Raw genomic sequence first — 24,340 nt, 5'->3', positions numbered from 1 at the left:
CCTATAGAAGTGCGGAAAAAGAATTTCATAATATGAATTCTCATTAAAATTCCCAGATTTTACAAAAAAAAAAAAAAAAAAAAAAAAAAAAAAAAAAAGATTAATACATCCGTTTATGTATAACAGTCCGGTACAAAAATTTCTATGCCAAAGCACTTATACTTTTTCTTTTCTTGCTGTCAAAGTGCTGCATTGCGTTGCTTCGTATATCAAAGGAATTATATAAAATCGATCTGATTTTAAATGGAGTGCAAAATTATTACAAATATACATGAAATAGACACCACTTGAATTCTGACGTATAAACCTGGCTAATGACAGCAAATGCATGTGAAGGAATATCAGATTGGAAAACAGCCCTTTGTTTAGAGGATTTTAGAAAGCAAATAAGTTTTAAGGTTCGTTAAAAAATGGAAAAACGTGAAGAATTTTATATTAATGTTCCAGTAGAAAAATAAATATTTTAAGACATAATTTAGACTAATCATAAAAAAATTAAAGCATATTAAAAAAATTTCACTCAGAAAATTTTAAATGAAACATGCCTGTAAGTTACAAAATCATTTACTGTTGAACGTGTCATAGAAATACAGTCGACGCCTGTTAAAATGACCACTCATTATAGCGAGCGACTGTTTCATTAAAACGACTAGTATAACAAATCGGTTTTCACCGCTTGCGTTAGGCTCATGCATTGTATGGTGAAAAGTAAATTCTCTCACGCTTTAAAGTTTTAAAAAGTGATTGTATAGAAGTTCTCAATATATCTTTTATTTGAATCGTATTTTTAACGACTTAATTATTAAATAGTACAGTAAAAACTTTTGTACTAGTCGGTAATCTAATTCCACAACTTTAAAATTATTTTTTACAGATGTATAATCACTTGTTCTCATAAATGAATAACAATTTCACCTTAAGAAAAAATGTACATAATATTTTTATTGCAAATGACATCGGTATGGAGATTTCATGGTATCTCCAAGATAAACAAAAGGGTTATTGGATAAAACAAGATGCTCAGGTACTTGAGACTCTGAGTTGAGAAGACAGATTTATATAAATTAATAAAGATATAAATTAATTCTTACGCTATAAGTAATGGCGAAAGAAAAAGTATTTCGTGTTCTTAGAACAGTCGAGAAAAACTTCTCAGTTCATGTATACCGATGATGGAGAAAAATGAGACAGACTTTATCTTGCCCTTTATTAAGTAGGTCTATATACGCTTCTCGAGATTATTTTATCCAGCCTTTAAATTATAGACGAGGAAAATAATTCACACGCAAAGAGAATCTATAATACATTTTTATAAAATTCGAAAGCTCTCTTCCAGTCTTCTACAAAAATAAACTAAAGTAAAAAAGAAGTTCTTCAAGCAAGGACGCATATTTCTTAGCTCAGCGTGAATACTAATTCCAGTCATGCCTCCCCGAAGAATGTTCAACACAACTTGTAGATAAACGATAAAATCCATTGCAGTATTTTTTAAAGGCTGTTTAACATCGGCGGAGCAACTTGACAGTCTCCCACGGTGCCATGAGGTACGTTTAAAGTTGGCGAAATACATCTGGCGAAAGTAGACGTCTTTTGAAAAATATTCCTGTATATTAAACTAATCTAAGAACGCTCAAGGTTACTCGCATAATTATAATTCCCTATTTCAGATGTATAAATAAACTTTAATGAAAAAGAACAGTAAAAGCGGCAAACATATCCTAAACATTTGTGAATACGTATGTTACGATAGATACTACAAGAGATAGCAATGAAAGGAAATAAACAAGAGTTTGGTTTATACGCCTAGTAAAATGTTAACGGATGTAAGGTTATCCATGAACACCTATCCGAGATTACAGAATAGCTCTATCATGCCAGTTGAAATTATGAATAAATTGATGCTATCCTAATTAATAATTGAATGACTCAAAAATGAGCTATTTCTACCACTTTTGAGAGGTACCCCGGGCAAGAAAGAATAGGAACTGCAGAATGCTGGATTGTAAATAGTATTTCTGTGTATATGCATCACGGACATTCACACAGATATAAAATGGTCACAGTCACTTGGAAATCACTTACATCTAATCTTATTAACGAAATTTTAAAGCAGATTGCGAAACTATGTGACGGCAGTAGCTTCGGACTACTTGGAAAAAAATTAATTTAGAAAAATAATTTAAATGAACAAAAAAAAACTTTTATCTTAATAAACTTATTAAAATCCTTCACATATTTTTATAATAAAGGTACCAGCAAGAAATATTTTTCATTTTACTTAACTCTTTTTGTACTATTAAAAAGTCGGCAGAAACAAGGGAGTTGGACAGTTGAAGATGTATATCGTTTTGAGTATCTGAAAATTTTTACAGGCAAGGTAGAGTTCATTATTAATCATTTTTATGGTATTGTTATAAACCGAGACTTATACAAAGTAACTGATTGCAGTGATGTGCAGAATGGTTAAATTGAGAACAATGTTTTATTCTCATTTAAAAGTAAACTAGACTCCCCAACCGATTTTCGGCATTTTATTCCAATTAATAAAGCTTAATTTATCACTTTCAATTTAAATGCAACTGAAAGAAAGGAATTTTTAGATTTTTCGGAGAAGAAATTTTGAAATGAGCTGCATGGCCCCCATATTGAGCAAGATTAATTTAATTCGAGAGCTACAGGAAATTTTAGAAAACGAACCAAGTAAAAGCAAATAATTAGCTTGTGAGATAATTATTTGAGACACCTTAAATAAGATTAAAAATAATGTACTTTAAATCTTTTTACGCTTTTATTTCATACACTTATTTTTGTTTATTTATTTGAATTAAACAAAGCAGGTAATAGTTTTCTGCCTAACAAAACGAAACTCTTGAAGGAGTGTTTTTTAAGGCAAACTGCCCTGTACTTTATAATAACTGATACTATTAGTTTTACTGTAGTTACTTGGGTATGATATTATTCAGAATGCTTAGAGCTTTACATCTGCAAAACATTAACGCGTTTTCAAGAATACCTCACATACGTACACATGTATACACGTATATCATTGTGCTGGGTATCTGGAGTAAAAATGAAAACTCATTGCATTAAAATTTAGTAAATATTATCATTAAGTGAAGTTTACAATGATTTCTTATTTTCTTCAAAGCTGAATTAAATAAAAAGGAAAAATATTTGTGTGAAAAATGACGTGGATAAAATCCTAGTAAGAAAGAGAGAAAATAAAAATTAAAGAAAAAGAATACGACAGTCTATTGGGAACAACTGAAGGACCCACTTTTTTCCGTCTCTTTCATTCAATTAAATGGAACAGGGTCAAGCCCCTAAGGGTTGCGGGGAACGAACCTAGGTGCCAACAGTTGAAGTCAGAGCGCACACCAATCTGGAGAGGTCACGGGTAGCAGCAGAGATTGCTCACTTCAGAACCGATCTGCAGGATCTTCCTTCCTTATGATTTCGTCCCACAACAATCCGCTTCTACTTCCTATATCGACACGTTTCGCGCCCACACGTCTGATGACAGCTCATTCTTATTTCTGCATCGCAAACAATTAAAGAGCTTTACAGCTGGAGTTATAGGAAATAGATTTTCCAGCTCCCACTTCTGCTAGTTGAGTTTGTGCAGTTTCAAGTTTCAGGCACTTTTCTTGGCGGTTGTTTTCCTACAGCATTCTAATTTCTCAAAGATGAGGAATGCATTAAAATCGGCTGCTATTCTTTCATTGCGGTTTAGATCAATATCTGCAGACATTTATAGAAACAAAAGGAATTCAAGGAAGAAGAGAAAGTAATTAAGCATTAAAAACTCAGCTGTGGATATCTTTCAGGCCTTCTCCTTGGGTACTCTGCAAAGGATACATAAATAAAATTACTGGAATTCGTGATTAATTTGGGAGGCTTTAATCAGAAGTTTATTGCTTCCCACATAATGAAACAATTAATTCACTTATTCTTCGAAGTCCATTAAATATTCAGATAAATTTGCTCAAACTTTTAAAGCTTCCTAGGCATGGCTTTCTTTTTCTCAGAAGTACATTAACAGTTTCAGCACATATCATATTCAGATATCTAATTCTTAATATTTAGCAATAGAGTTTGGTTATAAAATGCTCAGGAACGAATTCGTATTACACAAGATTATTGGTCTGAATTATTTTATTCAAGCAGAATACATAACAATTATGTTACCTCAAAGAGTGTGCAAGAAAACAGGAAGTTTAGATAAATAGTGACGGAAATGCATTCAAAAGAATTAAAATTTTCAAACAGAGAAAAATTCTAGAATTTTAATGAAAAGGATTTATTTGCTGTTTTATTGGTATTGTTGCATGTTTACGGTTTCGTAATAGATTGAATGCACACAGAACCGATGATAGTTTAACAAAATTTATTTTATCAAAAGAATCACTTCACAATTCTAGAACTTTCCATAAAATTACTGGTACAGCTCTTCACAGTACCAGAGTACAATCAATCGTTTCACTTCAAAGTACTAAGAATGTTAAACACACTGCAATGCAAAGCGTATCTAAAAGACTAAGTTCTCAATACTCCAAAGTTGCTCTGAACTAGCAATTACTCAGAAACTGATGCTCCCCTCCGTTCTTATATAGTTTTCCCCCGGCCGCCGAGAGATCTTTGGTATTTCTCGAAGTTACTGGAAGGCATATGAGGGCCAGATTCTGTTACAACCTACATACGGAATCAATTACAGCTATTCAATTACAATACACATTACAATAATCTAAGAACTGAATCAAAATATCACCAAGTTTGGCAACTTTTGGCGATTAATCGCCAAATTGGGTGACAAAAATTAGTCGCCATACCTTTTAGCAACTTGGCGATATGTCGCCAATTTAGCGAGATAGCCATTTTCTCACTGTTAAATCCATTTGCCCCTGTATTCTTATTTTCTCCACAAAGCATCGCCTCTTAAGGTTTTCATGTTGCGTTATACTCCCTCCCCCCCCGAAAAAAAAACACCCTTAAATTTCACATATCATTTCATTAAAATTACTCACTTAGATACAAAATTTGTAACAAAATTTTGTTTATTGTTTCTATTCCGAGATCGTCAGATGAACTTTCATATAAGCGGTAACATACATAAATTATTCAATTTCAAAATTTAGTTCATTATTACAATAATTACTTAAAACAGGGTGGCGCGGAGCTAACTGACATTTTTCACCAAGTCATATTATGTACGGAAGCAGGAGAAAATAAGTGTCTATAAGTACGACCAAGTGTGCTATTTATTAACCACTGATTATAAGGTTTTTTTCTAAAAACTACATCAAACTGATAGCCTCCGTTAACCTTAATGCATTGCTGCACAGGTATCTTGAAGTTGTCGTACATGCACCTCCGTACATCCTTATCAATGGCTGGAACTTCCTCGCCAATGGCTTGCTGAATTCTTGAATACTTGTGATATACCTCTGGAACAAAAGGTCTTTCAGAAAACCTCACATGAAAAGTTTGGTGCACAGAAGTCGGGCGACAACTGGCCAAGTGATTACACTGAAACGAGAGATAGCAGTTCCAAATATTTTACGAACTACAGCCATACTGTTTCGCTTGGTATGGTCTGTTCCTCCATCCTGCTGGAAATATAGATTTTTAGGATTAATACCAAGTTGTTGTAACCTTTGTTCAACAAAGCCTTCCAATATAGTCACATACCGTTCTGAATCGACGGTCATTGTTTATTCATTGTCATTTTAAAAATACGGGTCTACAATTCCGAAAGCACCGACTCATACTGTTACTCATACTATTACTGTGTTTCCGGCACGCTACTCTTTAAAGTTGGAATTTTATCAAAAAAAAATTGTAGCAGTCTATTTAGGCCTATGAGAGTATACAGGTATAATTTTACAAAGATTGCACAAACCGTTTCCATTTTGTGGGTGTGTCCGAAGCGAACACACTGAGCCGCACGAGCTGCGATAGGTGAGCATTGCTGTGAAGCACGTATTACAATAAAATACTTTGTCTATGATTTAAAAACAGTAGAATCTGATCTCTGTAGCAGATTTAGCATAACCCAGGGTGCACCATGGGGAGGCCTGCTACTCTACACCCCCCCAAAAAAAACGGGAAAAAAAGGAAACTCTCATTGCTTCGGCAATGCTGAGGCCTCTCCGAGTCATTTAACCAATTTTAAAATTTATAAGAAAAATAATTAAAATACTATAATATTTACAATTAATTATAATACATACATATATATATATATATATATATATAATTATTTATATTCAGTCTAGTGCCAAATGAGTACTCTTTTTCTTATCCCATTATTCCTAACGTTTTCTCAAATTTTACCGCTTTGCTGGACATTCATTTCCGCATCTTAACCAAAATTAGTTTCGTTTTCAGAACTATGCACCTATCAGTTTTCATCATGATACGGCTATAAATAATAATTATTTAAAAACTGCCAAAGACACTGTCAAACTCTTTTAACCGCATGATTAATTAGTTTATCCAGCTATGGCAAAGAGTTGAAGGTCCAGTGCCTGAAAGGAGGAATGCCTTCATAGAGATCTTTCTATGGGAAACTGACTCCTATCTATTTTACACGTGAGGAAAAGGAGAAAGTAAGCCACCAGACCAGCTGCCGATATTCGAACCTCTGGTTAGAGCTATCAGTGCTCAGCGGTCTCAACTACTCGGCCACTAATAGGCTGAAACGCCCAGAATCTCGTATCAAAATATATTGCTTTCATTCCTTTTACATCTAAATTCATTAGAAAACGGTGAAGTCACAACCTGTATTCTTAAGTCGTCATTAAGCTTAATAACTTCCAGCTCAACATTTGATCTACAAGAAATCGTTCCACGAGCTGGTTGCTAGTCGTCAGTCAGTAAGATTCTTTAATTTCTTTCTTAAAGAAGAGTATTAAGAAATGATTTCAATTATACTTAATTCGCTAGTGCTCGCAATGAAATAGCTCCACAAGTTTTGCATTCTAAGACAAATTTCTAACAACACTAAGCGAAAACCACCTTTTTTCAATTTATCAAGGTGCTCGCCTTTTTAAGTTAGTGGGCAAGATTCATTGACTTACTGCACGCCTATTAAGATCCGTTTCCAACTGTAGAAAAGCATGCTTCATAAAAGGCGCTTAAATCTTTATGCTGGTGCTACGCTCCTGCTAATTAATCAACAAAACAAAGGAAAGCGTTTCTTGCATATCAGTGCCGGCATAAATATGCTCAAACCTTTATAAAGATCTTTATTATATGTATATATATATATATATATATATATATACATATAATATATATATATATAAGCTAAAAATTGCTCTCGAAGGTTTATTTGAATAACGGTGCCGGTAAGTTTATAAAGGAGCAGCATTATTATGAGATCAGCTGAAATTTAATTCAATAATAACATCGCTCAGTTTTATAAGACAGTTATATATTGACCAAACCCCGTGCTCTCCATACCCAGTTGAAACAAAAAAATATTGGGGAACAGTTTGCTTATTTCTTGAACACAGCATAGTTTTCAAAATTTCGAATGTCATGTGTAGACAAAATGAATATAGAACATTCTGAAATGAAAGATTACGTATCAGACAACAAGCATTATTGTTCAAAATATCCAGTGAAAATTTTATAAAAATGAGCGCATAGTAACCCACAGATGTCTTATTTGCAGAAAATATGAATTATCTTTTAAGGTAAGATAAAATTTCGAGTTTGGCAACAGCGATTTGAGAAACTGCAAGGGAAAACAACTTTAAGTTATAATTAAAACACCGAACAAATACTAATTCAGAACGCCGAACAAATACTAATTCAGAAGTCAAAGAACAAAAATCAGCGTTATATTTTCAAATTTTCACAGGACTAGTTTTGATGGTTTTACCGAACCACCATCCTCAGCTGCAAAAGTGCAAAGGAACGAGATAGGAAGCGGGCTGAACTTATCTCGTTCATTTGCGCTTTTGCTGCTGAGGATGGTGGTTCGCTAAAACCATCGAAACTAGTCCTGAGAAAATTTGAAAATATAAAACTGATTTTTGTTGTTTGACTTCTGAATTAGTATTAAGTTAGAATTTCGATTTGCAGGGAAAGAGCTCATTTACAGGAATGTTGACAATATTACTCAAAACTAAGAGTTTCACATTGGTAGACTGTTGATCAGACAAATTAAATTTTATGTTATAGAGAGAAAATCATCAGGATTGCGTAAACTAAGCTGAAACAAACCTTTGAAATTAAAAGAGAGATGACAGTCTTTTTACGATCTCTGCCCAAATGCGATTATGAAATGTTTCACTGGTCACTTTATTTACAGTGTAGTAATTCTAAACTGATATTTTTGAATGAATCTATAATGTATTTTATGATGATTGCGTTACTTAATATTTGCAGAAGCTATTTATTTGATACGTGATATAAATAAAAAAAATTAGCATAATTTTTATCTTGAATATATTTCTCTTTTTGTTATAATCAAAGACACAGTGGTATGATAAAATTGTCTTGAAAATAGGTAAACTGTTTGGCAACAGGTTCAAATGACATTCGCGAATTGTACTGAAACTTCTTTTATGTAGGCTTCAAACAGACATTGTTAAACAGAATATGCAGCATTAAATTACGCCTACTATTATCATCAAATTCTAGAGCTTTTTTATTTTAATATTAGCCTTAGGGAAGAGGTCAGTTTAAAAAACTTTGTCACAAAAATTAATTCTGTGGTCAATTTACATGCAAATTAAAGTATAGAAAATAAAAACAATGTAAAAGCGAATATATTTTTAAAGTCAGAATGACAAATTGTATGGAGATTAATGCAAGAATATATTTCACGATGCAGACATTTATAGCAGGCGTTCCTAACAAACGTAGGTTATACATTTTAATCTTTTGAACTCACCTTCGCTCGCCATTCATAAATAGGGCGTCAAGAAATGATTTCTAATTCTTAAGTGAATAAATTCAAGTATTTAAATAAATGTTTTCGCTTTTCATACAAAGAACATATGTAACTCATAGTAGACCTTTGAATTGCAAAAGACAATAAAGAGAAAGAAAGTACCTCCAGATATACTTCCTCTCTAAAGGTGTACACTTTTCTAATTACTGACTTAATTTTTTTAATGAATTTTCATGAATCATCTATGAAAAAGATAATTTACAGATATGATAAATTTTTTATACTACTTTTCAAAGAGAGGTAATTTTTTTTTAGAAAATAGGGAGGATGTTTAATCAAATTTTAAAGAAAGTCTTAGTAAAAGAATGAGTACACTGTACAAAATATATGATAATCATAATAATAATAATTAATAAAAAAAGTTGAGTCATGACTAAGAAATTTAGCGCATAAATAATTAATGCAAGGTTTAAAATTTTATTTCGTCAGAAAAAAAAATGAGCAAGTATTTTGTAAAAAATTTCCAAACATTGATCAAGTTGTAATAAGTATAATGAGTTAGCTTTTAAAATACGTTGTTTAAATTAGGATATGCAAATTCAAAGTGATTTCTGATCCCTACTAATTATGAAGATGGATATCAAGATCATAGCGGATTAACCTGCTCAATAGAATATCAAGGCATTAATGTTAAGCGATACCTTTTTTAGAAGGATATTAAAACGGTTTGGATAAACTTACTAATCCTATAGAGTGAATTTGCAACAAGAGAACTTCATTCACGATCACTCTTTCTTAAGAGGTAGGAAGCTTGTGAAATGAAGTTAGGAAATACACAGTTATCAAAAAACTCAATAGACGAAAACGAATAAAGTGTGAAAAAAAAAAAAAAAAAAAAGGATTCTAAGCTGATACCGCTTTATGTCGATATGAGGAAGGAAAAAAGGATCAGAATGAATGGTAACACGATTATGGAAAATGCATAAGCTATGCAGCTAACCACATTAACATTTTCTATATCAACGCATATTTGTTTATTTAATTACAGTAAAGACCCAAGAGCAAACTGCCTTGCCTTTGGGTGATTCTGTAGGCCTTTTGGAGAAATTAGCTCGCTTTTATGTTATACATTAACCGATCAAGAACCAACTACTCAAGTCGCGAATTGCTGATTAATGGTGGAAAAAGTACACAAGATTTTCCTCACTTATAAGATACATACGGACCAGTTTCCCTTAGAAAATATTTTACGATGTCATTCCTCTTCAAAAGAAATAGCCATAGTGCGCTTAACATTATTAAATAATCCAACGTATTCACGCTACAAATCAATACATGAGACTCTCTCAACTGTCAGAAAAATAACAAAATATCAATAAATAGCTTATCACTCTCCCACTGCTGAGTTTACAGAAATGAAATAAATTAGAAGGAAAAAAGAATGCAATTTAAGTATTTTATGCCTTCTATACCATCAAAATGACAAGTTGCAATTTCTTAAAACTTGGCATATATTCAATGTAGATAGATATTTTTAAGGTTAAGCCCTTTAACCAATACGTATTACCAATAAATGGTAAAGCCAAAATTTAAAACATAAATAAAACTACCAGGACTAAATGTGCTTTTAGATTTAACCAGTCATTTTGGTACTTTAGATTTTTAGCTGATTCACCAATTGAAACTTTTAAAAATTTACCAAGATTTACTAATTTGATCAATGAGACTGAAATTTTCTGCAAACCAAAAAGGATTCCTCTTTTTGCAGATAAAAAAGATGGAGGAATTTCTGAGGAAAATTGCCTATATTTACATTACTCATGGAGCGAAATACAGAAGCTCACTGCAAGCAAGTCCATTTAAAGGATAAGAGTAAAATTAGGTTCCGAAATGCAAGTCTGAAATATTCTTCCTCAAAGCGTCTTATCCATACATAATTTGGGCACACACCAGTGGCTGAGCAGTAACATTGGTCAGCTGTGGTTGGTCGATCCAGTGTTTGAATTCCAGCAAACGGGTTAAGTCCTCGACGAAAGCATCCATCCCAGGCAGATAGCCTTTAAGTACTTTGCCATAATCACATAAACCTAACCCTAAAATAATTTCAGGATACTTTCAACAATATAAAACTGTGGATATTTTAAAGCCTAATTTGATAACCTGGGCACAGAGAAGATGTCTGAGAATCATAGACAGCTTTGATTGGTTCTAGGAACAGAGTATTGAGGATCAAAAGTACAAAAGAACATGCTTAAAATAATCTCCTAGGTGTTTTTAAATAAAGCTTTAAACATTCAATTAGTTACACAAACATTACAAATTTCAGTGAACGCGCTGATTTCATGGGTGATTTCGCTATGTTCCGCATGCGTAATGCGATTACAAGTAACTTTCGATTAAAGAGTCCTTCAAGAAAGCTTTCTTTCCCTAATGAAATAACCCTCGTGCACTCCGATGTACTCAGGTTAACAAACATTACAATCTTCACAAGAATCATGTCAAATCTTCTCAGTCGGCGCTCCACGAATATTTAAACATGAATACATCTGATACCAACATGAAATTACCAGTACAAAAGATAACACGAGTTAATAAATCCGTGTACTTAAAACCTTGGAAAAGGATAAAGAAGCAATGCCCCAAATGATCGTAAGATTTTTGTCAAATAGCTTCAAGATCCTGCATGTTATTAAACAACTATATTCTTCGTCGGAGATCAGTATATTATGTTCATTAAAGTCAAAAAGGGCTACTGTATTAATTAATGAAATGCTATGAAATGAAAAATAAGTACGATTTGACCTAATCCTTTATATTTCATATGCGTGATTAAAAAATTTGCCGAAACTGAAACAGCCCAAAGCTGGCGAAATTAACATTAGCTCTTTTTCTAGCTAGGTGAACACTGGTAGTTCGGTCCGAGGTTCGAATCCCGCGAACGGGCTAGCTGCATGGGCGTTTTCGTGGTTTTCCCTATGTGTAACGTGTATACGAGCCAGTTTCCCATAGAAAGTCCTCCCTTCCCTTAGGCAGATAGCCCTATTGTGCTTTGCCATAATTAAATACACCACACCACTTTTCTAGCTAGGTACAAAGTAGAAGTTAACTATATACAATATTATAGATGATTCTATCAAAAGAAAACAATTTAAAGATATTTGAATAATTTTACAATTTTAGATTTACTAAAGTGAAAAAGCAATCCCAAATGGAAATTACTGAACTTTGCAGTAGTTTAAAAACAGAAGGAAAAATTATGGAATATACCACTTTGGTTGATTCATGCACATGGGAATTAATTTTCTTCAACTAAATTTGATAGACGACAATTATTTAAGTGCCATGTTTTTTTGAATGAGTAGTAAACGGGAATAACCAGCTGTAAGGAAAACATTTATCGACGAAAACTTGTAGGCGGCAAGGCCTAGTGACCTGTTTTACAGACACCTGTCTACGATGCTATTTTAAAAGACTGAGTCAGCGACCTCCAGAGCTGGGATTTTTTAAGGAAAATGCTCCATAAATAAATCTTGGCTACAGTATAGGAAATGTTTTTTAAAAATTATATAACATTATTTGCGTGTTTACATAATTATATTAAAAATAATTATTAACAATCATCTGGATCATCAAAGGCTCTGTACTTAACAACAATCACAGGCAGAACCAAGTATTGCCAATTATTGTGTCTGATAGATTTTTAAGCATAATAAAATACACGAAATTTTAAATCGCATTAAAATTAATATGCCTTCAAACAGCTACAAAAAAAGAAACTAGATAAAAATATAGTAAGTAATATTACCCGCTTTAAATAGTTAGAATTATCAACCAAATCAAAGATGAAATTCCAGAATAAGAAAATGCATTTGAGTCAAATGTTTAAATTAAACGAATTTTTCTCTAGTAACTACCAAACTTAAAGGACAATAATTATGTATCGCGAAACGTAAACTTATTATAGCTTATAGATTTAAAAGAAGCATATAATTTAGAATTGCATTTGAACTTTCTGCAGCCTAGCTATTTTTAAAGAATTGAATAATAAACCCTTTATATACTATATTATCCCAACCTGTTAGAAAGCATTTCAAAAGTGATTGCACAGATAAATACCTGTTGGAATGGGCTGCCCTACACCCAAGGCTCCATTTCCAAGACATAGTTAATTGTTTTTTTAGGTCTGTCCACAAATAAATAAATCCTTTCGCACATAAACTTCTAAAAGATATGTATCTTTTCTGTTAGAAAAAGATGAGTATGAAAACTAAGAACATTGAATTCCCATTTATAAAATGAAAACAATCTACAATTTTTCAATTTTATATGGCCGCCAAAAGCTAAGCTTATGAAAGAGTGCTTTAAATTATAATTTTTACAAATTTTTCGGGGACAATTTTGCAAATCACAGAAATATTTTTTTTTAACTTTCTCTATAAAAAGCTTGCGTAGAAATTAGAACCGATTTCCTTTTCTTAAAAAAATTACATAATCAAAACCGATATAATTTCAAAGCCTACTATACTATACTTGATTTAGTAAATCTTAGGATTATGGTAACTTGGCGATTTTCTGACGAAACTTTGGCGACCAACCCTGCTACAGCAACCTCCTAGTTTTTTTTTTTTTTTTTTTTGGACGCCATTTTGTTTTCACGAAATAAAGGCACTTCCCCCCCCCCAACATTTTTTCTAACAATCTGCTAGCCGAATTACGCTTATGCTAGAAATTTTATGGAACAAAAGTGCTTAAATATGACGAGGATTAGGTGCGAAATTGGAAGAAAGTTTAGAATCGCCCACTGCTTGTCGCGTTTTTAAGAATTGCATATACACGGTATCCATGTACACGTCGACCTATTTTCACTTAAAAAGTCAAAGAAAATTGACAAAATCCAATTCTTCTTACTCTAAAATGTAAAAATACTGTTACATATTCCAAAGATTAGCCAAAATAATCTGTGATTCGAACTGTGTACTTCTCAGATTATTGCTAAGGTCCTAGCTAGTAACCTTTATCGCCTTGCCAAAATGTCGCCAAACTACCTGTTACCATATTCCAAAGATTAGCCCTTGATGGATTTTTAGGATATTTAAATTTTGCAATCTTTAAGAAATACTCTGCATAAGGGGTTACAAATAAAAAATAACTTACCATGACTTCTAAGCCATCTGATGGTATTGGAATTGGCGGGTCCTCGCTTTAGATAACCTCTTCTGCGGTATACATTCTTTACATAATCTGATAATGGGAGATTTCGCTTAGGTTGCGGCCTCGATTCTAGACCGAGCATATTAAGTAACTGTTTCTCCAAGGATTGCACTTGTTCTTTCCTGGGATTCACCTTGTAAAGTTCCTGCAGCTTTACTGCCGAAGCCAGCTTCAGATGGATTCCTGCGATAACGAAGGCAAGAAGAAATAGCGCCCAGATGCGCTGGCGCATGGTCAGGAACCTGCAAAAACAAATGCTGAGTAAGTTTTAGTAGATAATGTTTTCTGCTGTTATTTTAGAAACGCTAGGGTGCATGCTTATTAAGCTAGCATTGATAACTTACACAAGCCATGATAGCTGAATAGGATGAGAAGATTTAATGTAAATGAACTTAGAGTTTTAAGTATTATGAAATCAACCTTAGTACTACATACAAGAGTTTCAGTTTTACGCGTTGAAAGCTATGCCACCTACATTTATATTACGGATAAGTGTGGAAAAGGCGCTGTTTTCTATATCGTGTCTAATTATTTTTAAAATTAATTACGTAAGATTTTGTAATTAATTCGCAAAGGCTTTCTAATAGATAAAAAAAAAGTAGCTTAATAGCAGCAAGATAAAAGACTAAAGAAATGAAATTTATCATTAAAATAAATTCATTTTATGGCTTTATTAATTAGGTAGGATAGTGTAAACAACTCGCAAAAGCTTCTGGCAAAATTATTAGGCTGACAGCAACGAAATATAAGACTGCAAAAGTGGATTAAAGTAGTTATCAAAGCAAATTTTATAATTTTATAACTGAATTTTATAGTATTATTCATTAATTAGATGAGATTTTGAAAATCAATTTGTTCACTGAAGCTTTCATTAAAAGTAAGCATCTCATAAATAGATAGCAAAATAGAGATTACTGAAATGGATTAAAGTAAATTTATCACTAAAACGAGTTTTTAAAATCATAGGCTTATTTTATGGCATTCTTCGAAATAATCTAAACAAAGTCGTGATATTTTAAGATAGTTGAGGCAATAAACCCCTGCCTGCTTGTTTCTTCTAGGTTTAGGATTTTAGCAAGAATGGCCAAACTTAAGTAAATACAGATTAGATAATTAGTTTACAATCTCTTCCCAATTCCAGTATAAGCTATGTATGATTCGAGGTATCCCTTAACGGAACTTGTTGCCTCCGGATGTATCTACTCTTTTGTTATAAAGATAACAAAGTAGATCCTTAAAAATAACACCTCCACTGCATTACGTCGCAGGAACGAAATCATTTTCCTTTTATTTGTTAATTTGATTATTAGCGCATTGCGCACATTTTAAAATTATTATACTACTACTACATGAAAAATAAAATTACTGGTTGCATGCTAGGGCATCGAAGTGCGAAGATATAATTATTCTTAAATGATAGTTCTAAAATTATTTGCTTGCTTGCTCCAACGCGATCCGCATTTAACAGACGAAAATGCGGCTCGGGCCTGGCAAGTCTCAGTCCATTGTTCTATCTGTCTTGATTCTATCTACCTTCTTCGCAAAAGCAGAAAATAATTAATAAATGAATAAACCCGCATTCTTCTAATTCTTTAACTTCCGAAACCTCTTCTGTCTTTCATAGTGCGTTTTATGCTGGTGAACACAAAAGAATCTCCCTGTTAAATTTATTAATCATATTATTTACATTTCAGGAGAATCTAAGATAAAACTGCGTGTTCAGACCAATTTAGGAAACATCTTAACGTATATCAAGTTTAAAAAATTATTGAATTTTAAGCTTTGAATATTAAAGACGAAGCTTTATCAAAATTTTTCAAAGTAAATTTCTAGCAAAAAATTTTAAAAAATCTGGGAGAGGGGGAAGAAAAAAAAAGAGAAATATAACTTTCAAAACTGAATTTATAGAAGCGTAAAGTAAATGGGCCTGCATTTTCTTAGATTGCAAATAATTATCACGTAAATATATATTAGTTTTGAAACGAATAGGAAGAAATATTGTAGCGAGCTTGCAAGTATACTGGTACAGTGTTAATGTACGCTCCGCCAGCGGTCGAGGAGTTAAGATTGCTGAATAGTGTTAGTTTTACCTGGGTTCGAATCCAGGTGAAAGGGTTAGCTAAACGGCTATTTTCGTGGTTTTCCCCACGTGTAAAGAAAATACGAACCAGTTCTAATTCGAAAGTTCTCCACGAAGCCATTCTTTCCCTTAGCAACATGCCTTGATTGCTTTGATGTTTAAATAACCTAACCTAAACAGCGTTAATGTTATAAAGGGAAATATGTGGATCATGGATCACCACTTTGCTGCTGGCATGAACAACTTTGAGTTTTTGGCAGTAAATCAAAATGCGCCCTAAGGCCTTTCACGGTAGTTATAGAAATTGAGATACTACGCACCACACCCGAAGGCAAAAGAACCAATAGTGAAAGTCAAGGCAAGCAGTTATGCATGTAAGTTTGAATTAAGTAGCATTTGTAAAATATATTCCTGTTTACCGTTACCACCAGTGTGCATTGTGATGAATAGATCTTGGGCGTTTTACAACATATTCTACTGAAGGATGATATTCGGTGAGTTCTTTGCTTTTTCGAAAAAGTTAGTAATTAAATTAATTAGGTCATGGATAGGATTTATTTTTAATTCATCATGTATATTGGAGTTACGCACAAACCACGGCGCGTTCACTATTGATTTTAGAATTTTGTTCTCCAAAACATTTATTTTTGCTTTTTCCGTTTTATTTGCGGTGGCTCAAGCCGGAACTGAGTATAATAAAATTCCTCCCCCCCAAAAAAAAATTATATTCCCTTCCCCAAGAAAAAAATGTCGGTTAGATACACAGGAGGAATCTCGTTAGTATTATATGTACAAGACATTCAACGAAAACTATTGGCCCAGAATTAATCTTGTAGTGTTTTAATGCTAGATTTCATTCAACTGAGTCAATTTCCTTCCCGAAAGTGACGAGAATTCTGGCCCAAAAGGACAATCAGTTTGTCTTTAGCGTACGGCGCAAAAAAAAATGTATTCGAGATACAGAAATTATTTTAAATTTCATTATTTCCCCCTCATGTGTAAAGGGGATACGCGTCAGTTTCACTTAGAGTAACCTCCAGGAAGACATTCCTTTCTTTAAGCAGACAAATCATATAATTTCTCTTATCCCATGATCACAAATCACATGATTTGTCATAATAAATTAGCCAATTAAATAATATTCTAACATCGAAAGAATTTTTAACAACTAATGACGAAGTAAAAATATCTGCCCTAGAATGCATATTTCGAGGATAATATAAATATCAAACGTATTATTTGGGGCTTATTACTGCCGGAAGAATGAGACATTTTCATAAGTAAAATTTTGCAGAAATATCTGCAAAGGTGATAAAATTATAACTCTGTTTTTTTCGTTAAACATCAAAATTGAATTTTTCTTCACAAATACCTGATAGATGCTTTTCGGAATTAATATATTGAAGAGTCCACTGGTCAAATTGTATGCATCCTGACTCAATTTTTAATATTTATTTAATAATTGCTGCAAAGGTAAAAAATATATATATATATATATATATAGAAATTCGTTATTGTTTCATACATTTTGAACGAGCGGCCCAACTGGTATAGTGTTTAACGTCGCTGACTGCTATGCCGAAGGGTCCGAGTTCGAATCCCGGAGAAAGCATAGATGTTTGTAAATGTATCGTGTCGGTGTGGCACGGCTATGCGGCGAGCCGAAAGTCCTCTTGTGTGGTTTGGTGGAAGGGGAGAGGGGTGGGACCCGTCTTGTTGGGGGTGCTCTCCATCAAAATCGCACTGAAGTGGAACTGAGCTAAATCGCACTGTCACCTGAATGGAGCTCAAGGCTGTTGCCAATAGCAATCGTAATCTAGCGCTCCTTGCCACGACGAATTTCCTGGACTTGGACTGACTTGTGAGCATGAGCAACAACAACATTTTGAACGATGTCTATTTATGTTGCAATACTTATTTGTTATTTCTTAGAACAGGTCATCTGATAATTGCAATGAAATTAATGTAACTTTCGACTAATAACTTTTGCGAGAAAAATAGTTTATTCTTTTTTACTTCCTTGTACGAAGTAAAAAGGAAGTATTGTAATCGCGAAAAGTTTCAAATAGCATATTTCAACGAAAATATCCCATTTTGACCTCTTTCAAATGCAATTTAACGATGTATTTCCGTGATATCTGTATGTAAGGACAGAATAAAACACTCTTTTCCTCAAAAAAAAAAAAAAAAAAAAAAAAAAATATAAAACTGCTTTAAAATGAATTCTGAAGAGAATTTTTCGTGGCGTCTGTATGAACGTATGTACGTACGTACGTATCTCGCATAACTCAAAAACGAGTAGCCTCAGAACGTTGAAATTTTGTATATAGGACTGCTATAACATGTAGATGTGCACCTCGTATTTTGGTTGCAATCAGCCGCACCAAACGTATATAAATATATTTATATATATATCAACTCTGTTACCCGACACAGTGATCTCAGTTTCTTTACTCTTACATGTTTGTAAATTGTACATTTTTTACTTTAAAAATGATTGAATTATGTTGTTCTTATTTTCCGGTTCAGGTTTTTATGCCTTTAGTAAATCTGTATGCAATATTTTTAGAATTATCAACAATTTTAAAATTGTTTAAGTGTCGCTAAGCCTAATAATGTTTTTGATGGCGGCCATTGCTCTTGTTTACGTTTTAAATATCAGGATAGCGGATTTGTTGCCAATCTAGAGAAACTTAGCTTCGCAACAACAAAGATAACGCCTTCATTTATTATTTAAATCATGCTTAATCCTTTCTGGAATTTTTTCGAGGAAATAAGCGTTTAAGATTTACTTCGTAATTTTTAATACAGATATTTTGAGTTTTTATGTATTTTTTGCCTTGTCGCGAAGTGAGAACTGAATTAATTAAATGAGAAATACTCAATCGTCTGTGAAAAACTGTTTCTTTTTTTTTTTGCTTAATTTCTTTTATACATCATTCTGGCTTTATTATAGTATTTGAAAAGAACATGTGGCAACGGTTAGATAATTCTATTCTTTAAATGATATAAATTTTGTGCATTGTGAGTTATAATATGAACGAAATATAATACTGTTAAGTGAACCTAGCGCCAGAGTGTCGCTATGGTAAACAAAGTAAATTTTAAAGAATGCAATTATTCTATTGTGGTTTATGCGCTTTCGGCGAAGTAGGTTTAATTCAATCTAATAAGTTTAAACGAAATGCAAGAAAAAAGGCGTATAATTTAATATTCCGTACAAGGAAATCATGTAGTGTACACATTAGATTTTTTTTAAAAATAAGCACATAAACAGTACTTTATATATATATATATATATATATATATATATATATATTGCTTTTTAAGTCTTAAACACACAAATGGAGTAAAATAAAGATGATAATGCTACTTAGATAATTCGCATATCATGAGAAATAAACGTTTTGGCATTAGTTGTGCTTAATTGATATAATTCCAAAAGCACGATCGAAATTTTTATAGGTGCTTAAATACAAAAGAACCCACTTGCATATAGCCCAAAACTAAACGATTTCCGTTCAAAGACAAAAATGCGAACTTGTTGCGTATGCGAAGAATTCGCAGCATTTAAACAAGCGGAACAATAATTAACTAACACTAACAATAAAAAAGGTAAATAAATAAACAAAAATAATACAGATTACGACGAAAGCTATTTGGAAAAAGACGGATACTTTTATTTTTCTTTTTTTTTTCCTTAGCGTACTTTTCCAACTTTTTCTTTTCCCAAGTTGAACACGTGCAGAAACTGAAAGAAAGAAAGAAAAAAAAAAAAAAAGCTAAGTACTAAAACAGCCTTCCCACTATCTTAGAAGTTCTAGAGTCAAGTGAATTAAGTCAGTAACCTCACATATCGCTTATTGTGACAGACGAACTTGCGTCATCAGAAGCTTTAAATTAAAGGTGAAATAAACAATATGATTTTTATGTTTTAAAAGGTAATGGTTTAAGAGTTAATAAATTATAAGCTATACGAAAAGTAGGCACTGAATCCAATTATTATTTTTTTTTTTTGAAATACTTAAAAGGTATTTTCTTCCTCCTTTCTGCATGTCTTTGTGGTGTAACGCTTGGCACACTCGGCGCGGATCGAGAGGTCCAGGTTCGAGTCCCGCGGAGGGCACTGCTTATTTTTCATGTCTCCAGCATCAAAAAACCCTAATGACTCTACATACAGCATTTTACAGTATAAGCCAAAAATAATTTTGACACTGTCAGCATACTTCCTATTGCCAGTGGCGTAAATAAGGGGTATGCAAAGAATGCCGTCGCATAGGAGCCCGAAGGCTTAGGGGGGCCTTGAATATTCCGCTGAACTACATTCACATGATAAAACTTAAAAGAAGACGCATTCTTTTATAAATACTGTGACCAAGGGAAGGTACTCCCATAAAAGTTGAATTCAGTGTTACATACACCAAAATGTCGGGCATCATATTTCAACGGAAATATCCATTTTGATCGTTCCCAAATCCATTTGGAAGGGTTTTTTTCGTGAAGTCTGTACGTACGGACAGAATAAAGGGCTCTTCCTATCAAAAAAGAATTATAAAATGGATTCAAAAGGGATTTTCCTCGTGACATATGTACGTTTGCATATACGTACATACGTATGTACAGAGAGAAATAGAGATATATATCTCGCATAACTCAAAGACGATTAGCCGTAGAGCGTTGAAATTTCGTGTATGGGAATGCTATAATAGCTAGTTGTGCACTTCATTTTTTTATTTCAGTTGGCAGAATATGTATCCACCCCCTTACCCGGCTTAAAAGTCCTTACCCGACCTTTATTTTCGCAGTCGTTGGTCGTAGTCATAGCTTTCCATTCAGAAGTCTCCCAGGACAAAAAATGTTTTGGCAACGTCAAATTAAAAAAAAAAAAAAAAGAAAGAAAGAAAGAAAGAAAAGAAACATAATTTTTGACATATAACCAAATTTAAATGTTCCTCCGGTCGTATATTTGGGAAAGTGTTATACTCATGAGGGAAAAAAATAAATTACAAGAAGCTTGACTTTTGTGCAACAAAAACTGACCGAGCTATTTAGTTCAAAATTGTAAATTTTTTATGTCATTTTCTTCTTGCTTTCAGAGATCGGTTCATTAAATTAAAATCATTCAAGGAAGTAAATTTAGATGAAGCGCATTTATTTTCTGATCATCATCAAAATCATCATTGAAATTTTGGTTCCTGGAATCATCGAATTTGGGAGGAGGTACTTTAATAGGGGGCCCAAAAATTATTTTGCATAGGGGCCCGAGAGTTCTAGCTACGCCACTGCCTATAGCTAGACAGATCTTCGAAGTTTAGCATCTGATTTTATGGTAGTTTGAAAGATATCCACTGCGTCTTCTTTCAGAGAAGCAGCGAGATGGCAGGCGTCAGTTTTGAAATCCTACCCATTTGCCTCCGCTAGTATAGAGAACAGGATCGTACACCTATTGGGACAGTAGGAAGTCTGTCATCGATTTGTTGTTCGAGAGGAGGAACTCTTTCATCTATCTGTTGTTGCACATCAGAAACTTTTCTTCGATTTCACCAACTTTATTTTCAACCGTGTCTATCATTCCGTTACTTGCCTTTCATAACTCGAATTTTACCCATTATGTCTGTAATTTCTTCTTCTTATTATTATTATTATTTCCTTTTGACCTGCTTCCGTCTTCTCTTGAACTGACTTGATGGCCCCCATCAAACTTTTCTAGACCCGTTCCCTGCTCTTATCTCTGCTTTAAATACAGCCAAGGCTGTCACCAATTGTCTTAGTTGTTCCTTATCGCATTTTGTCAATGGCATTCAATCCGATTTCTGACACCAAAAATTGTTACGCGCGTGCAGGTTCATAATGGACTGAATGCACAGAACCGATGATAGCTCAATGAAATTAATTTTTCCACAAGCTCTTAACAGTTTTGGAACTTTTCACACAAAGGCACTGGTAAAGCTCTTTCCAGTATGACAGAACACAATCAGAAGTTACTACATCAAATTACTAAAAACGTTGAACACAAGGCAATGCAAAACGAAAGCTCTCCCGCTGAGCTTTCAATAATCTGAACTAAATCTGAAAACTAATACTCTCTTCGGTCTTATTTCGTTTTCATCCACCTCCAGAGAAATTTACAGTACCTTCGATTTCTCCAAATTGTTAGAAGGCATTTACAGTTTTAAAATTACACAAGGCCGGAACAAAATGTCTCCAAACATTTATTTATTTATTTATTTTCACTACAAACCAGGCTTCCGTCCTAAAATAAAACCAATCGGAATATGCCTGATCTGTAGAAATAATCTACCGTCCACCTCCGCCACCACCAGGCCGAGCCCAGCCGATCAGCGCCAAACTTGGCAATTTCTCGCCAAATTTGGCAACGAAACCTTCGCCAGCATGGCGCAATCGCGAGATAGACATTAATCTCATTGTTAAATGAACTTACAGCTGTAACCATACTTTTCCGGAGATGCTTCGCGTTCTGAGGCCTTACTTTTTATACACTCACTTCCAAAAGTTAAGCACGGAGAGGAAAATGCTAATTTCCGGAAGCCAGTCAGAATTGAAGAGGATACAATTCGCTGCAGAGGTAGATGGAAGTATACAAATATGTTAGGTAACAGGCAATCGCGCTTTCATTTCAAGAAATATGCAAAAAAAAAAAAAAAAAAAAAAAAAAAAGCAGTCTTCTAAGAAGCCAGCTTTATGAAGGGTTACATTGAAGCAAGACAGTCGATTACAGATGTTGCTCTTTTCTTCGGCGCTCATCATTCTGTAATTTCACGTTTATGGAAACAATTCCAAACCACATAGACAGTTGTACGAAGATCCGTAGCCGGTCGCCCAAGGGTTAAAAACCCCCGCGGAAGATCAATATATTGCTATTATAGCCAAGCGGAATCGCAGAGCGACCTCCATATGTGTGACATCTATGGTTACAGCGTCCACTGCTAAGGCGATATCTGCAGCTACTGTACGCCGAAGATTACATTGAGTGGACTGTACGCCCGGGTACCTCGAGTTTGTGTTCCTCTATCCGTCCAATCAAGAGGGGCACGATTACAGTGGTGCCGGGAACATGTCAATTGGAATGTGCCTGACTGGGGCAATGTCATGTTTACTAATGAGTCAAGATTTGCTTTGGAGCCAGATGACAAGCGTTTAAAGATATGGCGTGAACAACGAACACGCAATCAGTCCCAAAACATCACCGAGCATCAAGCATTTCAAGGCGGAAGCATTATGGTGTGGACAGGGATTTCATTAGGATACCGCACCGACCTGTACATCTTTAAACGAGGTCCTTTGACAACTGTCCGGTATCGAGATGAAGTCCTAGAACCCATTGTGAGATTGTACGCTGCAGCAATTGGCCCTACTTTTGTTTTAATCGACGATAACGCACGTCCTCATAGAGCTGACATCATCGATGACTACCTGGAGAGTGAAGGTATTGCGCGTATGGCGTGGCCAGCATACTCGCCCGACCTTAATCCCATTGAAAATCTTTGGGATGCTCTCGGAGGTTGGGAAACGTGAAGGCCGTTGGGTCTTCACGTTTCCCAACCTCCAGCCACTCTTATTGAGCTGGAAACTGCTCTACAAGAAGAATGGCAATTGGTTAATTCTGCGGTGGTTGACCACCTAATTGAAAGCATGCTCACAAGGTGTAAACTTTGTATACAGATGAGGGGAGGATCACATACCATATTAATGTCCTTTTTTTCATTTTATGCTGTTTATTTTCACTTTATACATAATTCTGTTTAAGTCTCCAGTATGTCATTATCTGATAACTTACATAAATTTAATATTGTTTTCATTTCTGTATATAATTATTGATTTTGTTTTATGCATATATATATATGCTACTTTCCTGCCAAATTTTGTGTCAATCAAAGCAGTATTTATTGATTTTTTTTTTTTTTTTTTTTTTTTTTTTCATTTTACATCTTCGTGCTTAACTTTTGGAAGTGAGTGTATCGTACAAGTGATTCCGCACTTTACCTACAGTTTTAGGAAAATTATTTACAAGCGTAAAAATTCGTAGCAATATTTTATTGTGCATTCCTGAAATAGTAAATTGTTCATTCAGCATTGAAAACCGAAATTTTAAATAAGTTTAACAAAAATTTTACAGCCACTGT

At 33.7% G+C, this 24,340-nt stretch overlaps 1 protein-coding gene across 1 annotated transcript in view; it reads right to left on the bottom strand.

The window, feature by feature from the left end:
- LOC118192226 (bone morphogenetic protein 4-like) overlaps positions 1 to 24,340 on the bottom strand; it is a 154,194-nt gene that overhangs the window by 30,165 nt on the left and 99,689 nt on the right. The window contains exon 2 of the mRNA XM_085827358.1: positions 14,060 to 14,358. Within this exon, the coding sequence (XP_085683484.1) occupies positions 14,060 to 14,348 (289 nt within the window). The 5' untranslated portion in view covers positions 14,349 to 14,358. The remainder of the gene's footprint in view (positions 1 to 14,059; positions 14,359 to 24,340) is intronic.

The sequence above is a fragment of the Stegodyphus dumicola genome, chromosome 1 (assembly GCF_044657685.1).
Source record: "Stegodyphus dumicola isolate Sdum_Otavi_A_Nest chromosome 1, ASM4465768v1".
NCBI lineage: Eukaryota > Metazoa > Arthropoda > Arachnida > Araneae > Eresidae > Stegodyphus > Stegodyphus dumicola.
Note: the sequence above shows the minus strand (reverse complement) of the source record. Positions and strands in the feature narration are given on the sequence as shown.